Here is a 27,710-nt window from a genome sequence, read left to right as displayed (position 1 = left end):
TAGAATTAAGAATATAAAATTGCAACATTACTTTGATTAAATTTTATTTGATTTTTCCATACAACCATAGCATCCAGGTCTGGTAACAGAAAACACCTGTCACTTGTAAGTTGAAGTTCACCTATTTAAAAAAAAGATAAAGGGTGGGGGAGCAGCATCAATGTGCTCCTTCTGCATGGGGGAAATCACAGGACAGAACACACAGATAATAAAAGACAACCATCTTCCCCCTCCTAACTGCTCAGGTGCCAAAATCCACATATCAACTGAAGCAAAACAAATGTCTATTACTTGTCTGAGAATCAAGCTTGCATCTCTTTGCAGAAGTGCTAAACCTTTCTAAAAAAGGGAAGGGGAGCTATGTATAAACAAAGTGAGATGTTAAGAAGAAATTGCTATTATATCTCATGAAAGGGTGGGCTGGGCAGCTCTTCTTTAAACAAAAGTGACTCAAGACACCTGCAGTGGTTCATTTGGACAATTAGCATCTCTGTATTTTGCAAACACTATCAGAAAAAAGACACTTTTGCTCTTCAGAAATCCAGGTGATGCCATTCAGAGCAATACACTAGGCCATGTGGGAAGCGGATAGGGCGAGGTGGGACAAGGCTAGAAGGGGCAATGTGGCAAAATCATCTGCCAATCTTTTTTTCTTTTTGGGAAAGTGCATTGAAGCTCCCTTCTCTTTCAAGATTAAGGAATGACTGAGGCAAAGACAGTCATTGCGCCCATGAAACCTTCAGAGCAGAAGCCCAGGATGGCAGCTTTTTCAGATTCCAGGTTATACTCCTCATGACTTTGGACAGGGCAGTGAATCGTGGATGGAAAGGGGGGGGGGGGAGAAATGTAGAAGTAAAGGGGTTGACTTAATATAAGTGAAGATGGCCTGTAGTGGTGACAAATGTAGAATAGAAGGCATCCCTTGGGATCTGAATAGCAATTTGGCAAAAGTGGCCCTGGTTCATTCACCTTCTTATACCACTCTTCCTGAAACAGCTCACTTTAACTCAAGGCCTCAAGCAAATCCACCCAAAAAAGGTACTTCAGAGCAGAACATGGGCTTCAATAGAAAGTGGGGAGATGATGCCAGTGTCCCAACGGAGAGAGGACTTTCTGTAGCAATGATATCCAAACCAGGAGCAACGAAAGCCAGAAGGACAGCAGTGGCGCCCATCACGGCAGCAGGTTCCCTATGAAATAGAAGAGGAGGTAATGAACAGGAATCCTTAATGAAGAAACAAGAAAATTGCTCAAAATTCTTAGCATGGTTCTCAATGAATTTACAAGCTGAGGAAGGAGGACCTGGAAAAATATTTAATAATTAAAGACAGAAATAGCTTTAAATCATGAATCTACAATTTATGTGTAATGCAGGGGCTTACATTGTATCACAGCAACAGTAGGTTCTTCAGTTTCTGAAGAATTGTTTCTTTTTCAGTAGTCTTTGAAGAGCAGGTGACGGTCGTGGCCAGGTGGGCATTTGCACAATTGTGGGTTGTGTATCAGTTATGCCCTTTCCTGGACCAACAATCCCTACTCAGTCACTCATGCTTTAGTTACTTCCCTTCTTGACTATTGCAATGAGCTTTACATGGGGCTGCCTTTGAAGAGCATCTGGAAGCTCCATTTGGTGCAAAATGCAGCGGCCCATATGATTTGTGCAGACCCCGGTGTGCACATGTATTACCTCCTGCGGGAGCTGCATTGGCTTCCAATTTGATTCCAGATGCAATTCAAGGTGTTTGTTGTCGCCTTTAAACCCTTCATGGCTTGGGACCAAGTTATCTGACAGAATGTCTCTTGCCGGTCACATCTACCTGACCCATTTGGGAGGGGGGAAGGGGGAGTGATTTTATTACATTAATTTATCTGATTCTTTTATTAGTTTTATTGTTTTTTTTAATGTTGTTTTAAATTATGTAAGTTGCCTTGAGTCTATGGGCGAATAGGCGGCAATATAAATTTAATTAATAATAATAACTGGCACTAACCTTTTCATATGGACAGCAGGCCCAGGCACCACTCTTGGCCTTGCAGCAGGTCTGGCCCGTGTGGCAATAGTGCTGTTCACCACACAAGACATCCTGACTGGAGACAGCAGTTTGTGATGAAGTCAGCAGGTTTGCTGCAGCATCAACAAGGCCTGGCCACTGCCGTTTCTCACAAGACTGGGCTGCCACATTGCAGGTGTATCCAGAGGGGCAGCAATGTTGGTGATCCTCACAGCAAACGGCCTGTAGAAAGCAAGAGAGGAGGTACTGCTTGGCTTGAGATAAAAATATGGTGGAACATTTTAAGGGAACTAAAGAAAACTAATTTTATCATGGCTCTATTCTGCTTCAAAGAAACCTTCGTCCAAAAGACAGAAACACCCCTTTATTCCTTCTTTTTCCTATTTCCTTGTTAAATTTAAAATGTCTGAATTAAGATAGGAACTAAGACAGGAAAAAACAGAACAGCTGCAAGCGCTGAATGGCTCATAGATGACACTTCTCTCAAGGAGATGCTGTGAATCTCCAGATATAGTGCTTGTTCTGATAAGGAAAGTCTTAGCTTGGCCTCCATTGCTGTTATTGTTAATTCACAACAATAACAGCAATGTGAAAGGGCACCTCTAGGACTGTAGAGAATTAAATTAATGGCAAATATGGAATAAGTATGGAAGCTCTTGCTGGGCAGCCCAATGCAAATATTGGAATTGCTTTTCGTTAACTTTCAAGCTGTAAAGATCCAGCAAAGGATTGAAACTTCAACATCTCGTACCTCCCTGTGCCTATAAAAAGAAACTGCAGGAAGGGCACAGCCTTTTCCAGCAGTGTTTCTGAGATTAAAAAAAAAGCCAAGATAGGGCCTATGACCACATGACTGAAACCCCACTCCTTTTAAAAATTATGGCTACCCATTTTGGCTTTTTTAGAGACCATCTCCCCCAATGTTCCCTCTTCATGGACCCACCCTAGGCAGTAGATGAGACTGCATTCTGCAGAAACCCAATTCCAATTGTGTAAACAACCATTTCTTCTCTTTCTTGTCAAGGCTCCGTTTCTTCCTTTGTTCTTGCTGCTGTGGTAATGTTAAGATGCTGGCCCAGAACTTAGGAAACTTATGATTTCTATGCCTCCCTCAGGCACGAACGCTGATTGGATGACAAGGCCATCACTCTCAGCCTAACTCACCTCACAAGTTGTGGAGAAAACAAAAAGCATAGAGATTCAGTATGTTCAATGCCTTATTTTTAAAAGTGGGATAATAACAACATACGGTTTGCCCTGATTAACAGGTCACGTAGGTTTTTGGGGGAGCAGCCATGGTATCATTTCCCCACATAAAATGGCACCTGAAGAGGAAAGAAGTGGAAAATTATGCTTGCACTCACATTGGGCAGCTGGCAACAGCTCCAAGCACCAGAAAGGCTCTGGCAGCAGGTCTGCCCTTTCTTGCAGCTGGCGCTGCCATTGCAGGCAATGCCATCCTTTTGCAATATCTTGGCAAGCAGTTCAGGAGCCCAAGGCAGAGTCTTTTGCTTCTTCACAGCTGCCTTTGGCTGGATCAAAAATAGAGCCATTGGGGCAGCAATGCAAGTGGTCTGCGCTGCAGACCACCTGCAGGAAAGACAGAAGGTTGAAAAAAAAAGCCAAGCTAAATAGAATCCAAAGGTGCCATGAAAAGAACTTGCATGGGATTGCTTAGTAATACTGCATTTAAAAAAAAAAAAAGGCTTGTTTAAAGAAACAGCCAGAAAGGTGTTAGTCCTAATCTGGCGAGTTAGACTTGGTTTCAGATGCCACTCTCTACAAAGATTCAAATTATTTAATGTAGTCTTTACAAAACATTTTCCTGCATTGTTAAACTGCCATAATAGATTAGCTAAATATCTGCAAAGGAAAAAGGGCAGATATCATGCCCCAATATATGAACTTTATATATTGTTGTTGTTCTCTAGGCCAGAGGGACAAATATTAATTATATTGTTTGAAGCTGACCCAACCCCTTTATCCAGCAGCCTGTACTCTCAAAACAAATGCACGCTGGGAAGCCAGACTCCATTTTCCTTTAGCATTTGGAAGAGCCAGAAGCACAAAGAAGAATCCAACTTAATCTGTGGCACATGGTCATCCAAGGACAAACCCACATCTCCCACACAGAGCATCCTTGGTGAGATTTAGTTTACTTGTATTTATTAATTGTTATGTTCAGCAATAACTCAATACTGTCTATCTTGCATTTGGTTCTGTATGTATTCTGTATGTATCTACTCTGTATACATTATGTATATGTATTATTATTTTCCCCCGTTTCACCATATCCTGTTCTTTCAATAAAGCATCCATTTCTATGCACAAGGTCTGTTTTATTGGAGGATAGGGGTCTTTTTTTTCTGAGCTGCATGTTGAGCTGCATACAGACTAACTTATAGTGAGGACAGAACAACGGCAGAAGGTTTGTGAAAGGAACACCATCAATTAGCAGATACTTTACTTTGTTTTCATCTTGTCCTTAGAAGGTGAGATAAATTTAGTAGTAGATTTATAATAGCTACCCCGGTTCTTATCCAGCTGACTCTTCCAGCTTTCCACAAATTATTGGATTTTGTATGTGATGGCCAGGAAATCCCATCATTCCCAGCTAGCACAACACAACTCTTCTCAGACAAAGATGGGCATCTTTTATTGCTTGGCCACAGTTTTTGCACCCTGAAAAACTGCTTGGGAGACTTCTTCACTTTTTGCATTACCCAGATGAGCTATGGAAAACAGACTGATTATTGGTAGAGGGCAGTTGATGCTAAAGGCAGCAGCATGGCTGCTGAGAGAAAGGGTGGTCTTATATTCTCCTGCCTCCCAGGAACCCTGCTAAAGTTCACTGGGAGAATCTACAAGTGTGACCACCCAGCGCTGGAAAGATTGACCTCTGCCAGCATATATAGTAGTAGCATCAATCTTTCATATTTATACTTTTTAATTGATTATCACAAGACTCTGGTCTTGCATTAATCATGCCTTTTCACATCAAGGATTCCTTGTCAAGCTTTCTGAAGCCTACTTACTTTTGAAAAAGGACAACAAGCCCAGTTGCCAGAGGCCATTTTGCAGCAGGTCTCCTTATCTTTGCAGCTGCTGAAGTTATCACATTTCACCACTGTCTCCTGCCTTGCCAGAATGGGAGTCACCAAGATCCCCTGGGAAGGGCCCCCACTTTTGGTGCACAAACTGTGTTCTACATCACAGGTGTAATCATGAGGGCAACAGTGTACTTGATCTTTGCAACAAACTGCCTATGAGAAAGAAATAGCTATGGTGATCCAAAAAGCCAAACACCATTGTTGAAATTGTTCTATGAAAGAAAAATACTACAAGTAGATCTCACTTAACTGTTTATGACAGCACTGAAAAAGTAGCTTTATGGCTAGTCCTCATATTTACCACTGTTGCATCCCAGTCACATGATTGCTACTTGTGCATTGTGTATCAGGCTTCTGACAAGCAGAGCCAATGGAGAAGCTGGCAGTAAAATTGCACATCACAAACATGCAGTGCCTTGCATAATGATCCTGGTGACTTGCTTAATGAACAGATGGTAACTAACATTGTACGCCTTTCAGGGTCATGTGATGTTTCACTTAGCAACTGCATTCCTTAGCGACAGAGTTGCCAGTTCTAACTATGGCTGTTAAATGTTCCAGCCTTCCTACACAAACAACATATATCACCACTGTTCTCATGGTAAAAGTTCTTTCTTGTACCATATTTGGAACGTGATTTCCATCACCACCTACTGACAGTGAAATTGCATGGGAGGCTGGAGAGAAACCTGGGCTTCTAAGATCAACTATCAAAATCCCATCAGCAAGCTCCGATGTCTTTGGGATTGGGGGATGGAAGTTATCTTGCAAAACACATGGAGTGTATCAGGTTGGGGAAGATTGAGATTCATTGACTAATTCGCCAATAAAAGGCTTTCATTTCAGCAGTCATGGTTGATCTTCCAGTAGAATGGCCTGCTGTCAGGCTGTCCCAAATGCCCCAAAGGTAATGTATGCAAATATATTATTCCTATGAGACTCCATGGGTGATTGATTAAATCAACCATTTATCCAAGAAGGAAAATTGTCTATCCTGCCTTGAAATCCTCAATTTACCTGAAAGAGGGGGCAACATGCCCAGGCTCCTAAACGCATGCAGCATGTTTGTCCATCTGCACAGCTAAACTGGTCATCACACTTCACATCTCTGCTTGAAGGGAAGTTGCCAACAATCGCTGTTGTCTTCTCCACCCAAGGCACACGCTCTCCATCTTTTAGGCAAGTGCCTGATGAATCACAGATGTAACCACTGGGGCAGCAGTGAATCTGATCCTGGCAGCAAGTGGCCTGGCAGGAGAGAGAAAGGTCATATCAAGGGCTGAAAGTCATCGATGTCCTACTGGACCAGAAGGAATTCCTACCCTGAAGTAAAGCAGACAAACCAAAGTCCCTCAACTTCATCTGAAAACCACTTCTGATTGGAGGCTCAAACTTATGATACCCCATTTCTTGCTCTCCAACTACAAGAAGCCAAAGAATATGGAAAAGCACAAGTTAAGACAGACCTTTTTCTTTCCTAGAGCCTTTCCTGTGAAACAAAGAATGAAGAACCTGAAGCCCATGTGAAACTGCTGATTTGGCCTCCCATAAAGCTGCCACATCAAATTGCCAGTGTTAGGGTGTTTTTTTTTTAAGGGTTAAAATTGGTAAATTTGCTTTTGTATTAGTTCCCCTTCTGCCTCCAGATCTCAAACCACATCAAAGAAAGGACTTAAATATGCCCCACTGCTGATTTTACTGCACAATCTCAGAAACCTTTGGTTCCCCATAATGCTAGGTTTTAAAAAACGTTGCTCTCGGCTATGAAAAAATTGCCTGACTTTAATATACCTAGGCCTCTCAGGTGAGCAGTTGTGAAACCATAACTGGGCAATAACTCAACAACTCCACTGCAGTTTTGCAGAAACAAATAATACAGGAAGTGTGAGTAAAACAAAAATAAACCCCCTTCTCTTTTCCAAGACCTTCCCCCTCAAACTTTTAACACAGGAACATCCTGGAAAGCCTAGCAACTGAGATGCATATAATTTAAGAAGGAATTACAATTTTTGTGCACACCTCAAATGGTCCCAACTATGAGCAATCTAAGTGAGAAATGAGAGGTGGACTGAACTTGCAGAACCTGAGAAACCAGCACTCAATCGAGATTAGTTCCCTTTTGTTCCTCACTCATAGGCCAGACTCAATACCACCCTTTCCTTTCTTGCATCTATTTACATAACTATGCAAATACTAGAAAGCTCCTGACAGGAAACAAAGCAATTTCATATATCCTGTGTTCCCCACAATAGCATTAAATACACTTAGGTCTCTTCTCACCTGTGTGAACAGGCAGCATCCCCAAGCGCCTGTTACAAGGCGACAACAAGTCTGGCCATCGTGGCAAGCTGTGTAGGGATCACACTGGACCATTTGACCTATGGAAGATGCTGTAGAGCTTGAATCTATTTCTGAAGCTGTTGTGGAGCTTTTGCCTATTTTGGGTACCAAAGGAATCCTTTGGCCATCTTTCAGGCAGGTGCCTTCTGACAAGTTGCACTCGAAACCCTTTGGACAACAATGGATATGATCTAAGCAGCATACGGCCTGGGAGAGACATAAAACACAATCAGACCATCATGGAATTCTTTGCCCCTAGGAGGTAGGAGGCTGTGCTTTTTTTCTCTCTTACTAATACCCATCTGGCCAGTTGTGCCAATTCCAACTGATACATGTTTTTTGAAGTCTCTGATGAAGGATACCTTCAAATAGCAAATACCAGGATAAGAGCCGATATTGCTGATCTGCAGAGTATATGCTCAGTTCCTCTAAGACCAAAGATCTCTTCCTACCACCACCCCAAGTATGCCCCCACCAAGCTTCCAGATTAATTAGCCATGTCTACTGACAAACATAGTTCCTCTTACCTCCTCCATTGGGCAGCACCCCCAAGAACCTGAGGGTGTCCTGCAGCAAGTATTTCCATCTGGGCATGAATATTCAGTATCACATTGAACATCACGAGCTACATGATGACAAAGAAGTTGTTATGTTCAAAGAACACAAAGCCTTCTCCACACTATCTCCTCTCTTAAGCAACTAATAGACCTGCTTTCCCCAATTTAGTACTTTCCAGATTGGCTATATTGTAACTTCCAAAATTGTCAATCAAGATGCAGGCTTTGGGTTCTGTTATTGATAACCTAGCAATTCCTCCACAAAATCTAGAATATATGCATATGGAAAGGAGAAGGAATGCAACAAATAATTAAGATTACTCCTGGAACCTATAGGGAGTGGACTACCCTAAGTGCTCAATTTGGAGAAAGAAAATGAGAGGTGGTCTTAACATCAACATATACATCTGCACTCATAATCAGTTTATAGCAATGAGTTTCTCAGTTAACTTGATTTCTACAGAATGTGAAACAAAGTACTGTAAAGTGTCTCAAATGTGCTTATTTTGATTTCCTTAATGCTAATGCAAAAATTATTCTCCTGCTAGGAAGTGTAGAACAGAAACAAGAAATTGGGCAAGTCATAGGCATCCTAGTCTCTTACACATTACATCTTAGTGAACAATGCTTCTAGTTTCCAGTATTTCTATAGACACTGCTCAGAACAGGAAACTTTTGCAATCTTTAAAGCAGAGGTCTTCAAACTTAGCAAATTTAAGACTTGTGGACTTCAACTCCCAGAATTCTCCAGCCAGCATATTCTGGGAGTTGAAGTCCACAAGTCTTAAAGTTGCTAAGTTTGGGGACCCCTGCTTTAAAGCTGTTAACTTCCTTTGGAAGAAAGCATACATATTTTCTCAGAAAACAAGATTCCGCCCCTCATGCCATATTTTACAGTTTTCTGCACCTGTGGAGGAAGAATCGTGCCATAAAAAAACCTGCTTCCTGAATTAGATCCACCAGCCATCTTGTTCAGCATCGTTTCCCTTGGTGGCTTCCCAAATGAGTCACTAGGGCCCTACCATGTGGTGAAATGAAGCAGCTGCTTTGAGCACTGAACTGACAAAAATTCCTACTCACTACCCAATCCATCATCATTTAAAATAGAAATTAGTCTAGCATGCAAAACATATGGGAAAGATTTTTATTTTAAACAAAAAATAATAATCTACTTTTCTCAGTGCCTTAGGCTGCTTTTCTCCTTATTCCAAAAAGCCTCATGCCTTTTCTTCCCAAGAGACTAGCATTAAATCTTCTTTTAAAAATTGCCTCTCCTTTCTCCATAGCGCTGCTTGGAGAGTCCAAGGATGGGTTAACACAGCCTGTTTGCCCATGGACTGAGTAGATTTTTCCCCTCTGGCCACGCCTCCTTTGCCTCTTCTGGCTCAGTTTTAAAAACTCAGTCTGCCCGGTAGGACGAGTTTGGGGAACACTCAGCTTTGAGCAAATAGGCTGGGTTCTCCAATAGTAATTTTAGAGTATTTTATGTGTTGATATTTAGTTGTTATTAGGATTTTTCCCCAGGTTTTATTATTTTGACTTTTTATTTTCCTTTTTTCTATTTTTTACCAAGAAGAGGATTTGCTAAAGTAAGGCTGAGGCAGCGATCGGTTCCACAGCTGCTTAGTCGCAGCTGGGGGAACAAGCGAGGCCGCTCGTCCGGCGTCTGCTGGCGAGCGCAGGGAAGGACGGCAATCCCCGTGTTTCCCTGGTCGTTTTGGAGGAGAGGCTTTTAAAAAAGCCCTTGCTTCTCCAAACGGCGTCTTTTGCCGATCGGGAGAGCAGCGGCCATTTTGAAAAGCGCTGCTTTGGCGCGCTTTTCGGCTGCAGCCAATAGGAAGCGCCTGGCCCTTAAGTGAGGCTTTTGGCACGCAGAAGAACCGGCGGCCATTTTTTTGGAGACTTTTTTACTGTCCGGAAGCAGCAGCAAGCAGCAGAGCCTCTCCGCCTCAAACAGACAGCCGCGGAGGATTGCGAGGGCTTGCCTGGGTCTCCAGCAAGCCTGAAGTTCCCCAGACACCTAAGGGGAAGCGGCAAGGAGTATCCTGGTGCCTGATCCAGCCTCCCATCTGAGTCTGCAGACGCTTCTGGAGCCGTCGGGCCAGCGTCCACTGCCCTTCCCACAGCAGCGACCTCTTCGACTCAAGATCAACCAGGGATGGCTGATGAAGGTTTGGAGCGAAGGGAGGAGCTGGCAGGGCCATCTGCAAAGCGCAGTAGGCCAGATCCCTCAGGCCAGGGGAGAAAGGGAAACAAGGGCACTGAGGGGAAAGCTTCCCACTCTTCAGCTGGGAGCAAGGCCCCCAAAATTCAAGGGGACAAGGGGCAGGACTCCCTAAAGGACAAGTCTGCTAGGCCCCAGGTTCCCTCTGCACCCTTACCAAGTGAGGCTGGGCCAGTTCCTTCCCCACCCATCCAGAGGGAGATAGAGCAGGGGGAGGAGATGGGGGATAGATCCCCATCCTTCTGTGATAGGGATTCCATGTCAGGATCCCCTGCAGCCTCTCTGGGTTATCCAGGTTCTCCTAGCTCTTCAGTCAGGGAGGATATCCCCTCCTTTCAATGCTGTTTTCATGCAGAGGATCAGAGAGATCCTCCTAGGAGTGCCAGGGGACAGGCCTATGCCCAATCCAGGCCTGTAGAGGACAAGGGCCCAGCTATGTCAGCAGAGATGAGGGATCTCATCACGCAGGCTATTTCCCAGGGTGTGGTAGAAGCCATGAGACTACAGGAAGGCAGGGGTGGCAAGGCCTCTAGGCCTACTCGCCCCCTGGGGGAAAAGAGGACCAGAGTACTCGATTCCCCGGGCACTTCTATCACCACAGAGGTGTCTACGTGGGAGGAGGAGACTGCTGAGGACTTTGCTCTCTCGGAGGATGAGGATATGCCTCCAGACAAGCCCTCTTTCACTGGTCTCTTTAAGCCATCCTTATTCAAGTCCATCTTACACAAGGCCAGAGCCTCTACTGAGCTTGGTGCCAAACCTAAGGACAAGGAAGTCCCCTCTACTTCCCAGGACCTCATGGCAGGGCTGTTCAGCGAAACAACCCCTGACCCAGAACTGATACCAGTCCCTGACATGTTCATGGAGGTTATCCAGCGCCAATGGGCACAGCCAGGTACCCTGGCCAACCCCAGTGGCGCAGACAAATCATTGTATCCCTTAGAACCTAGGCTGGAGGATGTATTGAAGCCTCCAGAAGTGGATGCCCCTGTGGTCTCTCTGACCTCTAATTCTAATCTCCCGGCCAAGTTATTAGAAGGGTTAAAGGCAGAGGATAAGAGGGCAGAAAAGGCTTGTCTCAAAACGCACCAGGCGGCTGCCTGGGCGATCAAAACCTCCACTTCTGCCTCGTTCTTTACGAGGGCATCCCTATTATGGCTGCGCCAACTCAGATCTCAGCCCCCATCTGAAGCATCTCGTTGGCGACATGATCTTAACAAGATCATTACGGCTGTGGAATATGCCTCTGATGCATCCCTGCATGCAGCGAAATTCGCCTCCAGGGCACTAGCGTCCAACATCACTTCTCGCCGCCTGCTTTGGCTTCGGCACTGGCAGGCGGACATGAAGGCTAAGTGGAAGCTGGCTTCAGCTCCATTCAAGGGAGAGAACCTCTTTGGGGATTCCCTAGAGAAATTCCTAATTGAGACAAAGGATAAGAGGAAGGTCCTTCCTTCCACCTTCAGGAAGCATGACAGGAAAGGTCAGGGCTCGTTCAGGAAACAGGCCTTTCGGGCACAGGAAGGTGCCCAGGCCTCCTCCTCTTCATATTCCTCCCAAAGACAGTTTAACCAGTCCTCTGACAGGTCCCAGGAACGAAAGAACTTTTCTTCCAGGGGCAGACAATCCAATCAGGGGTCCTTTCGGAAGCCCTTTCGTGGGGGATCCCACAACCGTCAGTTTAGACGTGGGAAGTGACCGTCTGGGGTCTCCTCCCATCGGGGGCCGCCTGCAATTCTATGCAGACCGTTGGGAGGAAACAACCTCGGACAAGTGGGTCTTAAATACCATCAGGAGGGGTCTAACCTTGGAGTTTCTATCCTCTCCTCCGCGGACCTTTGTTCGCTGCCCACTATCCAAGAACCCTGTAAAGAGGGCTCTCATGCAGGCAGAGATAGATCATCTTCTGCAGATCAACGCAATAGAGGCAGTTCCTCCAGAACAGGAAGGGAGGGGGTTCTATTCCATTCTCTTCCTGGTCCCCAAAAATTCAGGGGGGTGGAGGGCCATTTTAGATCTGAAGCGCCTGAACAGACATCTGGCCTACAAGCGCTTCAAAATGCAGTCTCTCCAGTCGATCCTAAGCTGCACGCGACAAGGGGATCTGCTCACCTCCATCGATCTCAAGGAGGCGTACCTGCATGTGCCCATCCATCCTGCACACAGGAAGTTCCTGCGCTTGTGTTACAACGGAAAGCACTTCCAATACAGGGCGCTTCCGTTCGGACTTTCTTCTGCACCCAGAACGTTCACGAAGCTTCTTGCAGCTGTGGCGGCCCACCTGCGCAAGCTTCCAGTCCGCCTGGAGTGCTATCTGGACGACATCATCATCCACTCAAGGACTCAGCAGCAAGCGGTGAGAGATGTAAACGTCACAGTTCACACCTTACAGGACCACGGTTTTTCCGTAAACATGGAAAAAAGCAACCTGACTCCTGCCACACGCATACAACACCTGGGCGCCATGATAGACTCGGTATCTTGCCAGGTGTCCCTGTCTCCGGAAAGAATCCGCAACCTCAGGAGCAGGATCCGGTCGTGTCGCAGGAACAGGTCCTGGCAGGTGGTGCAGCTATCCCAACTGTTAGGGATCATGATTTCTTGCCTCAACATAGTTCCCTGGGCACGTCTTCATGCAAGGGAACTGCAATGGTTCTTACTTCCAATGCAAAGAGCAAAGACCAGCAACTCCACCAGGAAAGTTCGCATCCCACCAAGAGTGACTCGGTCTCTGAGTTGGTGGCAGTCTCGAGCAGTGGAGAAGGGCTGCCTATTCAGAGAACCCGACAGGATCGTGGTAACGACCGACGCCAGTCTCTACGGTTGGGGGGCGCATTGCCAAGGTCAGCTGGTGCAAGGCAGGTGGTCCAGCGCGGAGGCAGCCCGGAGCATCAATTGGCTAGAACTCAGGGCAGCCCGGCTTGCGCTGAAGAGATTTGCAGAACAGCTGAAGGGGCACCACGTTCTGCTACTGACCGACAATGTGGCCACAAAGGCTCACGTGAACCGACAAGGAGGGACCCACTCCAAAAGACTCATGTCAGAGGCGGAGGCCATAGGACGATGGGCAGAGATCCACTTAGCGTCGCTGAGGGCGGATCACATCTCCGGAACCAGCAATGTGAGTGCGGATTGGTTGAGCCGTCAGACCATCGACAACTCGGAGTGGCAACTTCATCCGGACCTGTTCACACAGGTGGTAAGGAGGTTTGGTCTCCCACAGGTCGACCTGTTTGCCTCGGCGGCAAACACACAGCTCCAGCGGTTCTTCTCCCGCTACAAGTCAGCACAAGCGGAGGGGACGGATGCCCTGAGGTCCAACTGGCCTCCAGGGCTTCTTTACGCGTTTCCACCCCTCCCTCTGATCCCGCAGGTGATCTACAAGCTGCTGAAGGAGGGGGCGGAGCTCATTCTGGTGGCTCCACATTGGCCCAGGAGATCCTGGTTCGTGGACCTAGTCGATCTGTCTGTGGAGCAACCGTGGAGAATTCCTCCAGACCAGGTATCCTTGCGTCAAGGGGCCATCAACCATCCAGAGCCCCAATGGTTGCAGTTAACCGTCTGGCACTTGAGGGGCAGCTCCTAAAGGACCAGAGCCTCTCAGACAACGTCATTAAAACCATCCAAGCTTCCAGACGTCCGGCCACTACTCGCATTTATGATGCGACTTGGGCTGCCTTTTCTTCCTGGTGCAGCAAACGGGACATTGACAGTGTGGAGGCGTCCATCCCTCAGTTATTGGACTTCCTACAAGAGGGCTTGGACAAAGGACTGGCACCAGCCACTCTCAGGCGCCAGGTGGCTGCATTATCCACCATCTTAGCCAGACACCAACCTCAATCCCTGAGTCACCATCCTCAGGTCAAGAGCTTCTTGAAGGGGGCCTACAACATCCGACCCCAGGTGGTGCACAGGTACCCGACCTGGAACCTACCCTTTGTCCTGCAGGCATTGACAGCGGCTCCCTTCGAACCTTTGAGGAAGGTATCTCTTCGACATCTGACTCTTAAGACTGCCTTCCTCATAGCCATTACTTCAGCCAGAAGAGTATCTGAGATTGCGGCCTTCTCGGCCAAGGAAGAGCTGTGCATCATCCACCCAGACAGGGTCATCCTACGGTTAGACCCCGCCTTCATGCCGAAGGTGAATTCTCATTTTCACAGGTCTCAGGAGGTTATCCTCCCGAACTTCTGTCCCAGCCCTCAACACTCCAAGGAGCGCAGGTGGCACAAATTGGACGTACGAAGGGCAGTCCGCATTTACCTGAAACGGACTAAGGACATCAGGCACTCCGAGGCCTTCTTTGTGTCTTTTCAACCAGGCTCGCTGGGTCGCAAGGTGTCATCTTCAACCATAGGTCGGTGGCTGCGAGCTTGCATTAAGATGACATATGACCTTCAGGGCAAGCCGGTTCCACCTCGTGCAACGGCACATTCCACCAGAAGTGCGGCCACGACCGCGGCCTGGGCGACTCAAGCATCTATTTTGGACATTTGCAGAGCAGCCACGTGGGCGTCTCCCACAGCTTTCATTAGAAACTACAAGATCGATTCCTTTGCCTCTGCCGAAGCCTCCTTTGGCCGTAGAGTATTACAGAAGGTTATTGAGGCTTCGGACAATGTCTCTTCTTCCCGCCCTGGGACACAATAGCTTGGGCATGTCCCATCCTTGGACTCTCCAAGCAGCGCTATGGAGAATGACCGTTGTCTTACCTGAACGGTCGTTCTCATGGCGCTGCGGAGAGTACAAGACCCACCCAGGGTGATTGTTTAGCTCCGAGATTGTATCTTTGCACAGGTGTGAGCTGAGAACGTCTTCGTCGGACAAGACCTCGTTTTTAAAACTGAGCCAGAAGAGGCAAAGGAGGCGTGGCCAGAGGGGAAAAATCTACTCAGTCCATGGGCAAACAGGCTGTGTTAACCCATCCTTGTACTCTCCGCAGCGCCATGAGAACGACCGTTCAGGTAAGACAACGGTCATTCTAACCACATGAAGCTTCTTCTGGCACCCTTATTTTACATAGGACACTTCCGTTCGGCCAGTGACCTGGCACAGCACTTAATCACCTCACCTGTCTGGAGGCCTGCAGTGAGGTGAGTGATGGGCCATGACCCCTCAGGCATCATGGTGCATATGGAATGCTTCAGGTCACACTGGGTGCCCTGTGGACAACAGTGAAGGTGGTCACTGCAGCACACAGCCTAGTGAGAAAAGGAAAGGAAGAGCTGAGATCACAAACATCAGATAACAATAACTGCCTGCACCTACCAAGTTTGGACAAAGGAAAAAAAAAAGCTTAAGACAGGCTGCCACTGGCTCCCATTTGAGCCAAGCACCCCATGATCATTCTTAAGAACAGTGTGCCTTACTTAATTAGTAGGCTTATAATTTAGGTCTCCTTCTGGTGAACAAGTTTACCTGGAATCTGCATCTTAGATTGAAGGAGCCAGACTAATCTTAATAGCTCAGGTGGAGTCTATTGAATTGCAGTAAGTAAAAATAAATAATTACAGAATTGTATGTGATTAATTATTTTCATATAAGAACAAAGTGGAGAAGACTATAAAAAACCTGAAAAATGTTGGCCATTTAAAATGACCCTTAAATTTAATTGCTTGGGTCCTAATGCCTAAAAGTATTGCAAACCATTGAAGCAAATACTTTGAAACAATCAAAATATAAACATAGAATGCAATATTCAAAGAAGATAGAACCAAACATGCAGAGACAGAACCAAAAGAGAAAACCAGATTCCTATCTAAAAATAATTCTAATGGAGCAACACAACTCATTGTAATAGCCATGAAAACAAGTAATTTATGGCACATTATAGTAATTCGTTTAAGATACCAGCAAAAGACGTGGGAGGATAAACGAGGTAGAAAATCTTTAATGAAGTCATGCTATCAAATATTCCTTGGCTAAAGAACTACCCTGTGATCAATTTCATACCTCCCTAAATCCCAATACTAAGGAAACTCTGGAAGGGCAATTGGCATCCAGCAAAATTACCTAGCTAACAGAAGCCTTTCCAGTTTTCTCAAAGAAAAGCCCAGTGATGCAGTAGGGTGTGGGTGGAAGCTAAGAACATGGAATCTCCCAATATTCTCACTCCCACCATGAGCAGAGACAGATATCTTGATTGAATAATGCTGGCACTCCTAGCCATTTGCTCCTTTGGCCAAAATCTATTCTAATGCTGCAGCCTGGTATAGTTGCCTGTCACCAGAAATGGCACTGTGATGCAATCCCTGCCCCTTTTGTAAGCACACATACAAAAGTGGTTGCGGTTGCACATAATTTAACATCTATCGTCTTGCTTTTCTTTAACCCCACCTCTCCCCAGCACTGCAAATGTCAATGGACACACATAGGAAATTCCTTCTAAAACTAGACATCAGGTTGCTAGTTGGGTAATCCTACCCTGTACTTACGTTTTGTAAAGGGCAACAACCATATTCGCTAGTTGGGAGCAGGCAGCAAGTGGCCGCATCTGGACAAGAAGAGTGATTACCAAGACAGATGTTTTTTTGAATCAAATCTGCAAGGTGAGCAAAGATTATCTTCTCAAAAGGTGAAATAAAAAGCCTCTGTGGGAAAGATGGACAGTGTAATGGATTGCTATCACCTTTGGTGAGCATAGGATGCTGAAGAGAAAGCATCACCCAGCCTACTCAACCTAGCAATTATAATGAAGCAGGGGTCCCCAACTCCTGGGTGCAGACTGGTCATGGTCCATGGTATGTTAGGAACAGGGCTGTGCAAGTGGTGGGAGAGTAAGTGAAGCTTCATGTGTGCATGTGCATGATCTAGGATGCAGAGGAAGCCATACCCTCCTTAGCAATCTGTTCTTCCAAATTTTTCTTCCAAAGCCAATTCCTGATACCAGAAAGGTTGGAGACCATTGGATTAAAGTGCAAATCTAATGATGAACAACAGAAAAGTTACAATAAGCCTAGTTCTACTTCTTTACTCCATACTTAACACTGGGGTCCGTTTCTTTGCTGGAAACTTCTTTGAAAGAGGCTGTTCCCCAAAAGTTTCAAGGCATCGTGCCTCAACTAGATCACAAGTTGTGCCATGGGGACAGCAGTGAATCTTGTCTGCACAGCAGGATGCCTGGGGAGAAGAAGGGGATGAGTGCACCATCAATCCCCACCATTATCTTTTCCTATTCTGCTCAATGAACAGTTTTGTACCAACACACCTCTTAAAAGTTTTATTAAAAATACATCTAGTCTCTGCAGTTGCCTAGCTATATGAAAAGATTTCCTTTGGTTGGACTCTGAGACAAGCTGCTCAGAACTCTGGTTGAGCAGAAACTGTGATTCAAGAATGTGACTCAATGCTTCCTCTGCCTATTAAAACTTCAAATGAACTATGCAACTGGGAAATGTTTTAAAATATTGGTGACATTTCAGCAAACTGAAGAACCTAAATGTTGACCAACACTCTCTTATATTTTAGGAAAGCCAATGCAGAATTGTGAAGACTTCAGAATAAGATGTTTTATGATGCAGTGCAAAAGTGGGTACGTTTTGAGGGACCATGGATCTTGGGAGATGGTGCTGTGGGAGGATTGCCTACAGTAAATCAAAGGAAGGAAGTGACTGGTATGTTTTGTTTTGGGGCACATGCTTGACAGGAGAAACAGTAAAAATAGGACTGGAATGCCTCTGAGAGGAACACCACGATTCTCCCAATCCCCAGTCCTAGGAAAGTACCAAAAATTCATATTACCGGAATTTGGTCACTGATTATCTTCCACTTTCAACCCTGTCAGTTTGTAGGCCAAAAAGACTTAAATGCAACAGAATATTCCACTGAAATTTAGCCTTCACAAGATAAATGTAATTCTGGGTAATTAAGAGTGATGCAAGTCATCTGGATTTGCTTGCTCCACAAACAAAGAGTTTCTGACCCCAAGTAATCTCTGGACTGATGGACAGGAGAGTGTAATTCAGGGACTTTATTTTTTTTAAAAAAAAATCAAAGAACCAGTTTTTACCTCTGCATGAAAATACCTTCACTTGCCCATATCTAAGTTCCCGTACCTCTGGCATCGGACAACATCCCCAGGATTCATCAGTCATCAAGCAACAGGTGCAGTCATCTGGGCATTCCCATTCGCTATCTGGGCATTGAACAGCCTTGACTATGACAGCAGAGGTTGAATCTGGAATGCAAAGTAAGTAAAACTTAGAAGTGACACCTTAAATTTGAAGGCCTGGAAATGTAAAATCTTTCTCTCTTCTGCATAAAACTGGCGCTTGATTTGTCTATGCCACGAAGTTCCTGTGTAAGATGACATTGTTTTCCAATCAAAACCAGTTTAAAATAAACTTCCCGGCAGAATAAACACAGGAAGAGCCAATATACCAAGTAAAATTAGGCCTTAAATCTAATTTGATTTATATTAAAATTAAACCTACTTAGTAGGATTATTCTGCAAACAACATTCAGTTTAATCATTCATCCACTAATCACATTTATTATTATAACTGGCAACAACTCTGGAGAAAACATCTTTTAAGGTTTTGGGGGCTTCAATATGGTATCAGATTGTGTACTTCAGTCCAACTGGCAAAATAACTTATTCTAATCTTTTTATTTAAAAAAGAAGATTTAGCCTATTTTATTTGTTTAACCCAGTGAAACAAATATATTCCTCTAAGAAAGCATTGGATTGTGTTCCTTGAATTAACTGGGAGATATTATTTTTGTTACTAAAATATTGTTACTGTTCCTATGATTCCATATGTCCACCTTGTCTCCAAATACCTTCATTTTCCATGCAGATTCTTCCATCAGTGCTGCAGTGGGTGCCAAGGGGACAGCAATGATGTCCATCAGCACAAGAGATAGCCTGGAGGTTATAAAAAATTTTCAAAAAACAAACGAACAACACTTTCTACAAGATGTAATGAAGGATGATTCTTTTTTTGTGTTTTTATTTAATTAAACAATAAAAAATTTCCAAAAAAAAAAAGATAGCCTGGAGGTGAGATAAAAGAGAGGTGAAGTACAGCAAATACAGCATAAGATCTCACTGGAAACTGGAGTGTTACAAGTCCTGAAGTTTAACTTCTCAAATAGATGTGCCAATTATCAAATATGATTATGAACTAGCTGGAGAGATACAAAGGATATGTGTGCTATTTTGGTTTGCTGTACTAAGGATAGGGAAGTAAATAAAGCCACCAGACGTGTGTTCAGAAGGTTTTTCTTCCTTCGGTAATAATTTCTCTCTGCTTTTTCCTAAGATTGCAAGTGGTATGCCTTCAGATTCTAGAACTACAGTCCTCTTTCTCTTCCTGTTGGTTTTCTTAGTCAACACATTTCTTTCTCTCCATACCTGGAACCCTCTAAATGTGTTGGAACTATAATTCCCAGAATTTCAACTAATATGGCCATATGCCATGAGAATTCTGGGAAGTTAAAATAAAAGCTTCCAAAGCCATCAGTTATCTATACAATTCTAAAACATTTCAACCTCACAGTTTCTCATTTCTACTTAACCTCCATCTAGGAACTAAATCCAAACAGGAAAGATATGGGAAATATATTGTCCTCTAGAAATGATAGTGTACTATTATTACCTATCCTCCCCAATATAATTGGGATATAAGAAGCAGTGAGTGAACAATATCTGAGGAACCCAGGATCCTCAGATATCCTTATATTAGAATATTTATCTTAGCTTCTCTGATCTAATAAATCTCCAGATGTTAGGAACTATAAATCCAACATTCCCAGATAGCTGGATCATTGGATACAATGACTATAAAGAATAGTAATTATAATATTCTACATTGAAAGGCTACTGGAAGTTAAACACTGTTCCCTTAATCTGGTACATATCAGTTCAGTACAGAACAAAGTAGAATTGGCATGCAGATAAGAATAACTCAGGAGGTATGGGGCAAATCAGTTAAATTAGCTCTATTAAGAAAGGTATTCTGATCTTTGCCAGCCCTTATCTTATTTTCAGGTCCAAAGCTCACCTCCTCCCAAGGACAGCAGGCAAAGGTGGAATTCAGGCTGACCTGGCAGGAATGTGTCTCTGGACATGTGCTAGCATCAGGGCACACAACACTAGATATCTCATTCCTGCTCTCTGGGGGCAACATGCGGAGAGATGCTCCTGTGAACTGTAAATGAAAAAGATGAGGCAACAATACGACAGGCAACTTTGTTCCCATCCCCCAAGATACTATGCAAGTTGCAAAGCCTAATATAGAAGTATTCTTTCAGGAACTGTCAACAACTCCAGCTGGATGCCCTATAACCGTGATGGCGAACCTATGGCACGCGTGCCACAAGTGGCACGCGGAGCCATTTGTCAGGGCATGCGAGGCTCTGCCCTGTCAGCTGGCCAGTGCGCATGCGCGCGCTGGCCAGCTGAGTTCACCTTTCTAAAATCCATTTTTCCCCTTCCCCAGGCTCCAGAGGCTTTATAGGAGCCTGGAGAGGGCGAAAAGAGCCTCCCCCGCCCCCCGGAGGCTTCAGGGACCGTCCCTGAAACCTTCGGAACGCTTAAAACCACCCTCCGAGCAAACCGGAAGTGACTTCCGGGTTGCTCGGAGCGTCATTTTAAGCGTTCCGAAGGAAGCGGGCGGCGGTGGCGGCTGCAGAGGCGGCGGCCCCGGAGAGGCAGAAGGAGATTCCACGGCCGGCGCGGAGCAAGCGCCGAAAGGCGATGTGCCGCCGCCTCCCAACCGCAGCAGGCACAGCTGCTCCAGAGGCGGCGGCGGAGGTGGAGGAGGTAAGCGCGGGGGGCGGGGTGGGGGAGGCAGGCAGGGCGGGAGGCGCCACGCGACGCCCGGCAAACTTTTCCTGGCTGGGAGCCGCCTGGGCGAGAGGCGACTGGGGGGGGAGGACAGGCGCTCGGGGGCGCCTCCACACCTTACGCTGCTCTTCCACGTGGCAGGCGCGCCGCCTCGCATGGGCTCCGGCCGCCTCCCCGGCATGCAAGGTCGGGCCGGGTCTCGGGGGGCGGGGGAGGCAACTTTGCCGGGGACGGGACAAACTTTCCACCTGCCCCGCCAGTGCATCTCCCGGGCCTTGGAGGCGGGGGTCACGGGGGTCCAGGGCCCCGTGGGGAAAGGCAGGAGCTGCGGGAGGGGCGCGTGGGGCTGTCCTGCCTCCCGGACGGGGGCCGCCCGCTGGCTCCGCTAAATGGGGAGGGGGTGGCTGCGTCACCGGGCTTCCCTTCTTCTTTGCCCGCTTGGGCTGCGCTGGCCAAGAACCCCCTTTGCCCCCCTTCCTCCGGGAGGCCGGGAGCCTGAAGCTCGGGGGCTCCGTCGCCCGGGGGGTGGGGAGGCTGCGACGCCGTAGGACAGGGGGGCTGCTTCCTGGGCGTTGCCTCCATGAGCTCCCCGCCTTTCAGCAACCGGCAGTGGGGAGGGGGTGGCGGCGGGGCAGGTGCCGCTGGGGAGATGGGGAGACCCGTCATGCGGAGGGGGGCTCGGGCGGGGAGGTCCGGAGCGGAGAAGCGCCGCAGCCGGTTATGTAACCGCTGGATGCTGGGCCTCCCCCTGCCGCCTTTCTCCCTCCGTCCCCAACTTCTGCCGACTCCCCACGTCCTTCCCTTGCTGGGCTCAGAGTGGCCGAAAACTACTGCGTGTGTTGACTGCATAGCCGCGCCCCCCCTTCGCCCCCCAACTGCCTGGTGGGCACCGGTGTCCAAGGGGGCTGGGCTGGCAGGTGGGGGCGCCCAGTTGCAGGAGCGCCTCTCGCAGCAGCGCTGGGCTCCCTCGCTCAGACCCAGCCAAGGTTACACAAACTCTGCTGGGTGGGCGATTGGCGGCGGCAGCGATGGGCGGAGCGGCGCAAGGGATGGAGGCGGCTGCGCGCCACGCTGGCGAGTGCGCAGAGGCTGGGCGGAGCGGTACAAGGACGCCGGGCCTGAGGCGCCGCGCGGCGGAGGCGATCCGAGCACGGGCGATCGAGACGCACGTCTCGTGCCTGTTCAGGGACCGTCCCGAGGCTTCCCTGAAGCCTTCAGAGCTCTTAAAACGATCATCCGAGCAACCCGGAAGTCACTCCCGGTTTGCTCAGAGGGTGGTTTTAAGCGCTCAGAAGGCTTCAGGGAAGCCTCTGGACAGTCCCTGAAGCCTCCAGAGGGCCTCCGGGGGGTCGGGGGAGGCTCTTTTCGCCTTCCCCAGGCTCCTATAAAGCCTCTGGAGCCTGGGGAGGGCGAAAAAAGCATGCAAAAATGGGCGCGTTGTGCACGCATGCGCACTGGGGGGAGCGTTGCATTATGGGTGCGGCACGCCCGCACACAACCCCCCCGCGCTCCCCCCACTTATGGCACGCGAGCCAAAAAAGGTTCGCCATCGCTGCCCTATAACAAAGCAAGTTACTAAAACAGCAATATTCAGACTTCTTTTTTTAATGAAGTACTTGGTGTTCTTGGAAAGAGCATATATATCTCTTTTATTGGTATTTTTCCTTATGTAGTTTTACTCATGTAATCAATACAAGCTTTGCTAATGGAAATGCTTCTATCTTTTTAAGAAACCATTTCCTGCCCCATCCTTAGCAGAAGAGTAATATAACAAAAACTCCTACCTGGGGCTGACTGCAGCAGGTATACTTATCTCCTTCAGGGAGCTTGCAACATGTTGTAGATCCTTCACATTTCTGCCCATCAGGGCATTGCAAAGAAGAGGCTGTCCTGCTCAATATCAGGAAAATTACGAAGTGCACCCACATCCTAGCCATGAACCTAGATAGGAGAATAATAAAGGAGTGAAGTGCTTCAGAGCCCCACACTGCTGTGAAATAGTTCCCCAAGGAAAAGTCTCACCAAGCCCCTCCTCATAAATTAAGAGCTGCCAATGACCTTTATAGTGCAGAATTCTGACTTATAAGCTATTTAGTGACTCAGCAAGGAAGATCAGCTAAAAGAACCTCATGTGACAGTCATTAAAAGCAGGAGGGTAAGATCACGTGGATGAGCTTTTGTTGTAAAGCCTAGGAAAACCTGATCGCAGGAGATATATCACCATTACAGCCAATGTTTTTTTTTCCTTTCAGAGAAAATGTTTCAGCATTACATTATTCATGTAATGAGTCAAACAATTAAAATGTTTAGAAGAAAACAGCAATTCATTTGAACATTTAATGTAATTTATAAGGACTCAATTTTTAATACTATATAACATTTTTGATTCATTCCAAAACAGTGGTATTCTTGTGCATACAAACGCTTCAAACTATTTTTAGAACTTAATTCAAAGCATTGTACAACTCATCTCTGTGTATGTGTGTGTACATATACACACACGTCTATGTGCACTCTTGCCCTCTCTCTCTCTCTCAACCATATCTCCCTAGAAATGGATAAATATCCCATGAAAGTCCATAACTAATTCAACACCCCCGCTAGAAGAAACCATACCCAGCGACATCCAATTGTATGTTCCCATGATGTAAGAGACCATAATTCTAATTATCCTCTTCTAGCACAAGAGAGTTGTAATCTATAGATGACAACTAAAGATGTGCGATTGGAGAAGATTGGGATATCTTAATCCCACTGCTGACTTTCCCTACAAAGCCTTATATATGTATTCTAGGATTCTGCTGATTGGAAGAGTAACCAAGCTCCAGTAATTAACATTCCGAAATTATTATTATTACACCCAGAACCTCTTATATTTTATGAAGATTAAGAAATTAAAATGCTTCAGGGTGCCATTTATGCCCAGAATTTTTAATGACTAGATAATACTGTTTATCTTAAGAAACAAATCATACCAACTGATATCCTAGCTACCTAGGTTTAATACTTAAATAGCATCCAACTTCTGACATCCTAGAGTGGGCTGTATCCAAGACCACAAAGTCAAAGTTTTTCTATTCCCCTCAGATTTAACTGAAGCTAGTTTACTTATCAATTGTCAATAAAAAGTTCTGGATTATGATTATTACAACTATAAAATTACTTTCTTTACAAGTTATACATCTAAGCATTTTCAATTGATGCAGAAGTCACTTAGAAAAGGGCCAATTAGACCTCTGCTACAAAAGCTCATAAATTTTAGCTATTTAGCTGTTTGCAAAAAAAAAACCATATTGATATATACACCAGATCACATTGTACACTCTGATCTGGAAAAATGATTCAACCCAATCCAATTTAATTATTAATTAAGGAAGCCAAGTTGTACTACTCACATATTTATTATATGCTTCATAATATATTACAGCTTATGAGTTGCCCCACAGAGTAGTAACCAGCTACATAATATCATTATCAGAATGATGCAGTAAATTGAAACAAGGCGAACTCAGTGTGTGACAATTCAGAAACATCTGCTTGTGAGAATGGTGGAACTGATTATCACTGGTTATTCAGTTCCTTCTTTTTGTTTCCATATTCTCTTGCACCATTTGATAGTCACGAATGAATTCAAAGTTAGCTAAAATACATATGCATATAATTATCCTAGATCATATGTTCACAACACTTCCCACAATCTCCAGTCCCAAAGCCCGTGGTGCTCCAGAGCAACTACCACTTCAGTGGAAAATCATTTAAGAAAAAAATAAATTGACCTCAAGTAAGGGGTTGAAAACTGCTAAAAGCATGTACTCCTTATTCTCACATAGACTATTTAGAAAGTTTAGATGTTTACGCAGTTTCTCAAACAATATAAACATTCTCCAATCTCAATCACACATGCACACAAAATTCACAGTCCTTCCTCCTCTGATAATCCACACAAATTGAGTAACCATTTGGTCTGTACCAACAATAAGAAAACTTCCTTTTTTCACTCCCTCAATCTCAGAACTGTAGTTGTTCAGAAGTAAACCTTTTTGTCTCTCAAGGCATTAAATGGGCCCAGAGAAGAATCTGAGTTTGCCAAATGAAATGTAACAGCTTGTGAACCCTTGCAGCCCTCTATTTTTTTTATACATACAGCTTATGGTTACAAATAAAAGGTCTGAGATCTTGTACTGAAAAACAATTACTCCAAGAAGAGAAATTACTTAACAGGATGTTGCATAAGAGTTGAGCAAGGCTGGGAAAAGGAAAGTGATGAAGTTCAGATTTTGTCAGTCCTCCAGGAAACATGACTAGATGAAATAAATCTCTATTTTATTATAAGGCTACATTAACAGAAACTTGCAAGTTTGAAAGTACAGATTTCCTGCCACTACATTTAACTGCTTAATCCATTAGGGTGGGTCCTTCCTAAGTTTATTTCCCTGATCCCACAAAACCACTGGTTCTCCTGACTCTCTTGTCCAATTCTTTCCTAGGCAGCATCTTTCCCAAAGTCATCCACACTTTCCATTACAGATTCACTGAAAATCAGGTGAACTTGAGCAATGAGTTTCCCTTCTTCACTTATGCAGTTCTCAACTCCATCCTGAAAATGAAAGGTATGTCAGGAGCCTGTTCCAAACTAGACTCTTCCAGCAGCCATCTGGTATGAAACATAGGTTTGACTACCTGAAGCCCTGAAATTTACTTCTGCAAGATAGCTCCAGCAAGAAATTTACTTCTGCAAGATAGCTCCAGCAAGAAATGGAGAGAGAAATTTGTGCTCTGGGATAATTAAATCAATTGTTCCTTCCCAGCCAGACACACAATTCTCAGCAGGCATCAAGTGATTGTAAAGAAAAACAAGGCAGAAATTCATTTGAAAAGCCAGGAACTTCATTTATTTCTCTAAAATCCCTGGGGGCTGTTGAGGAGTACTAACTTCCCCTCTTATGAAATACCTTACAAAGCTTTCCACCCCCATCATCATATCTCTGCTCTAACCCTTTTCCACCATGTTTTGTTGAATGGATAAGTCAGGGAGACAGCAAGCTGTCTGTTTATCCAGGGTCAGCAATATCAACCCCAGAAAAACCTATGAATGTAGCAACTTGCAAACAGAGCTGTATATTAAAGAAGCACAACATTTACAAACGCTGATGTCCAAATCGATCTGTCTAGCTATATACATGTGCATCTCACACTCTGGAGCCATCCAAACCCAACAATGCTTGACACAATCACAATCAAACCCAACAAACGCTTGATTATATCCAGTAGGAAAGGAATCTCTTAAAAGCACTAGGGAAGAAATCTCATTGAATAGAAGACTTGGACCTGGCGGTTCCCATCAACTCCTCACAAGGATTGTTTTAATAGGTCATTTTCGACAGTCTGGTGATTCTAGGAGGAGTCAACAGCTTAGAAGAGGGCTCTTAATATTATTAGCCTCAGGCCAGTACCTGCAGGATGGTTGTGTTGACATCTGCAGGAGCCAAATCCTGCCCCTAAGCCTAAGGGTATCCGGCAAAGAGATGACGAAGGGTTATTCCTGCCCCACCAATCCTCCCATCAACTATAAGGGGGTGGGGTGGGGGGGCACAGAAGGACGATGCTGAACGAACGCGAGCATAGAAAGGCAGAGCCCCATCAGATTCACACCACACCCCCATTTTGTCTCCCACAGAACTAAGCAGCAAAAACTAGGAGTGATCCCCCAACTTTGGTCCCTCCTCCCCCCCAATATCATACACTCATAAGCATCCGAACATAGACTAACGGAGCCGTCTACAGAAAGGACATGGAGCCTTTCCACGCTGCCAAAACGATGCCCCCGAAAACTCACCTTCAGCACTAGCGATCCCGACGTTGGGGCTACTAAACCTCTGCAGCAGCAGCAGCAGCTTACCTTGCAAGGAAGCAAACTAAGTCTCAAGACAGGCCACGCCTCTCTAATTAGGTTTCACCCTCTCGCCTTTCCCTGCTCCAGTTGGGATTGGCTCCTTTTCCTCCAGGAGGGCGTGGCGGCCAAAGTGAAACACCCGCACCTCTTTGTTTTGGATTGGTGGGCTTTCTCTCTAATCCCACCTCCCCAGCCGAACGTTGAATGCAAAAATACCACGAGATCATATTGGCCGAGGCTCAAACCCTCCCGAGGTTCAAATGGGATTTCGGGGGCACGTGACAAGGTGGGAGGAGGGACTTACCCGGGTGTGGAAAGGTCTCGATTCAAACACCGGAACTAGTTATATTGTTTGTACGGCTGCCGGGAGCGCAACCCGGAAGTGGTAAGCAAAAAAGAGTGTCTCTTAAAGGGTGCACACAGTGTTTCGAGTCGGCGCTGCAGGACATGTGAGGCCGATGATTTTATTGGCCCCTTTCGAAGACAGGACAGGACATTCAGCCTTCGCCTTTCTGGCACTTTAGGCAAAACAATAAATATTTCTATAAAGTAGGAGAGGAGGAAAGGTCTATCTATGGCCCTGGGCTCTAGGTTTCACAAGGCACGTGGGAGTATTTCCCTGCTATTTCAACTTAATAGTTTCAGCCTTCTGTCTAGTTCAGGGAGTCGAAGTCTATGCATATTAAAATTGCTGAGGTTGAGAAAAACCAGAAAAGCGAAAAATTTGGCGAGGGATCCAGATGTGGTTGAAAAAAATGATTGGATTGAGGTTAGAATTTAAACCA

General features: G+C 45.7%; 1 protein-coding gene across 2 annotated transcripts; it reads right to left on the bottom strand.

Annotated features, from left to right (window-relative positions):
* Positions 1–27: 27 nt before the first annotated feature.
* Positions 28–27,027, bottom strand: GRN (granulin precursor). Of its 2 annotated transcripts, XM_081971203.1 has the most exons (14): positions 26,869–27,027; positions 22,817–22,973; positions 20,248–20,394; positions 19,025–19,109; positions 18,298–18,419; positions 17,224–17,362; positions 16,678–16,784; positions 15,315–15,444; positions 7,990–8,087; positions 7,403–7,669; positions 6,140–6,370; positions 5,048–5,275; positions 1,992–2,234; positions 28–1,190 (listed from the first exon to the last, which is right to left on the bottom strand). In XM_081971203.1, exons 2-14 carry the CDS (start codon positions 22,967–22,969, stop codon positions 1,044–1,046), a joined length of 2,097 nt encoding a protein of 698 aa, XP_081827329.1. In that variant the 5' UTR covers positions 22,970–22,973; positions 26,869–27,027; the 3' UTR covers positions 28–1,043. The 2 variants fall into 2 exon arrangements, with proteins under 2 accessions (XP_081827329.1, XP_081827330.1); XM_081971204.1 differs by lacking the exon at positions 5,048–5,275.
* Between the last annotated feature and the right edge of the window lie 683 nt (positions 27,028–27,710).

This window comes from Natrix helvetica (genome assembly GCF_964273705.1).
Source record: "Natrix helvetica genome assembly, chromosome: Z".
Taxonomy (NCBI): Eukaryota; Metazoa; Chordata; class Lepidosauria; order Squamata; family Natricidae; genus Natrix; species Natrix helvetica.
Note: the sequence above shows the minus strand (reverse complement) of the source record. Positions and strands in the feature narration are given on the sequence as shown.

Excerpts from the sequence above, each read along its gene's own strand:
- GRN (XM_081971203.1), bottom strand. The coding sequence starts at position 22,969 with ATGGCTAGGATGTGGGTGCACTTCGTAATTTTCCTGATATTGAGCAGG. Across the intron at positions 20,395-22,816 it reads CCTGCTGCAGTCAGCCCCAG|TTCACAGGAGCATCTCTCCG; the intron begins GTAGGAGTTTTT and ends TTTCATTTACAG. Across the intron at positions 7,670-7,989 it reads GGTGCTGCCCAATGGAGGAG|GCCGTATGCTGCTTAGATCA; the intron begins GTAAGAGGAACT and ends TGTCTCTCCCAG.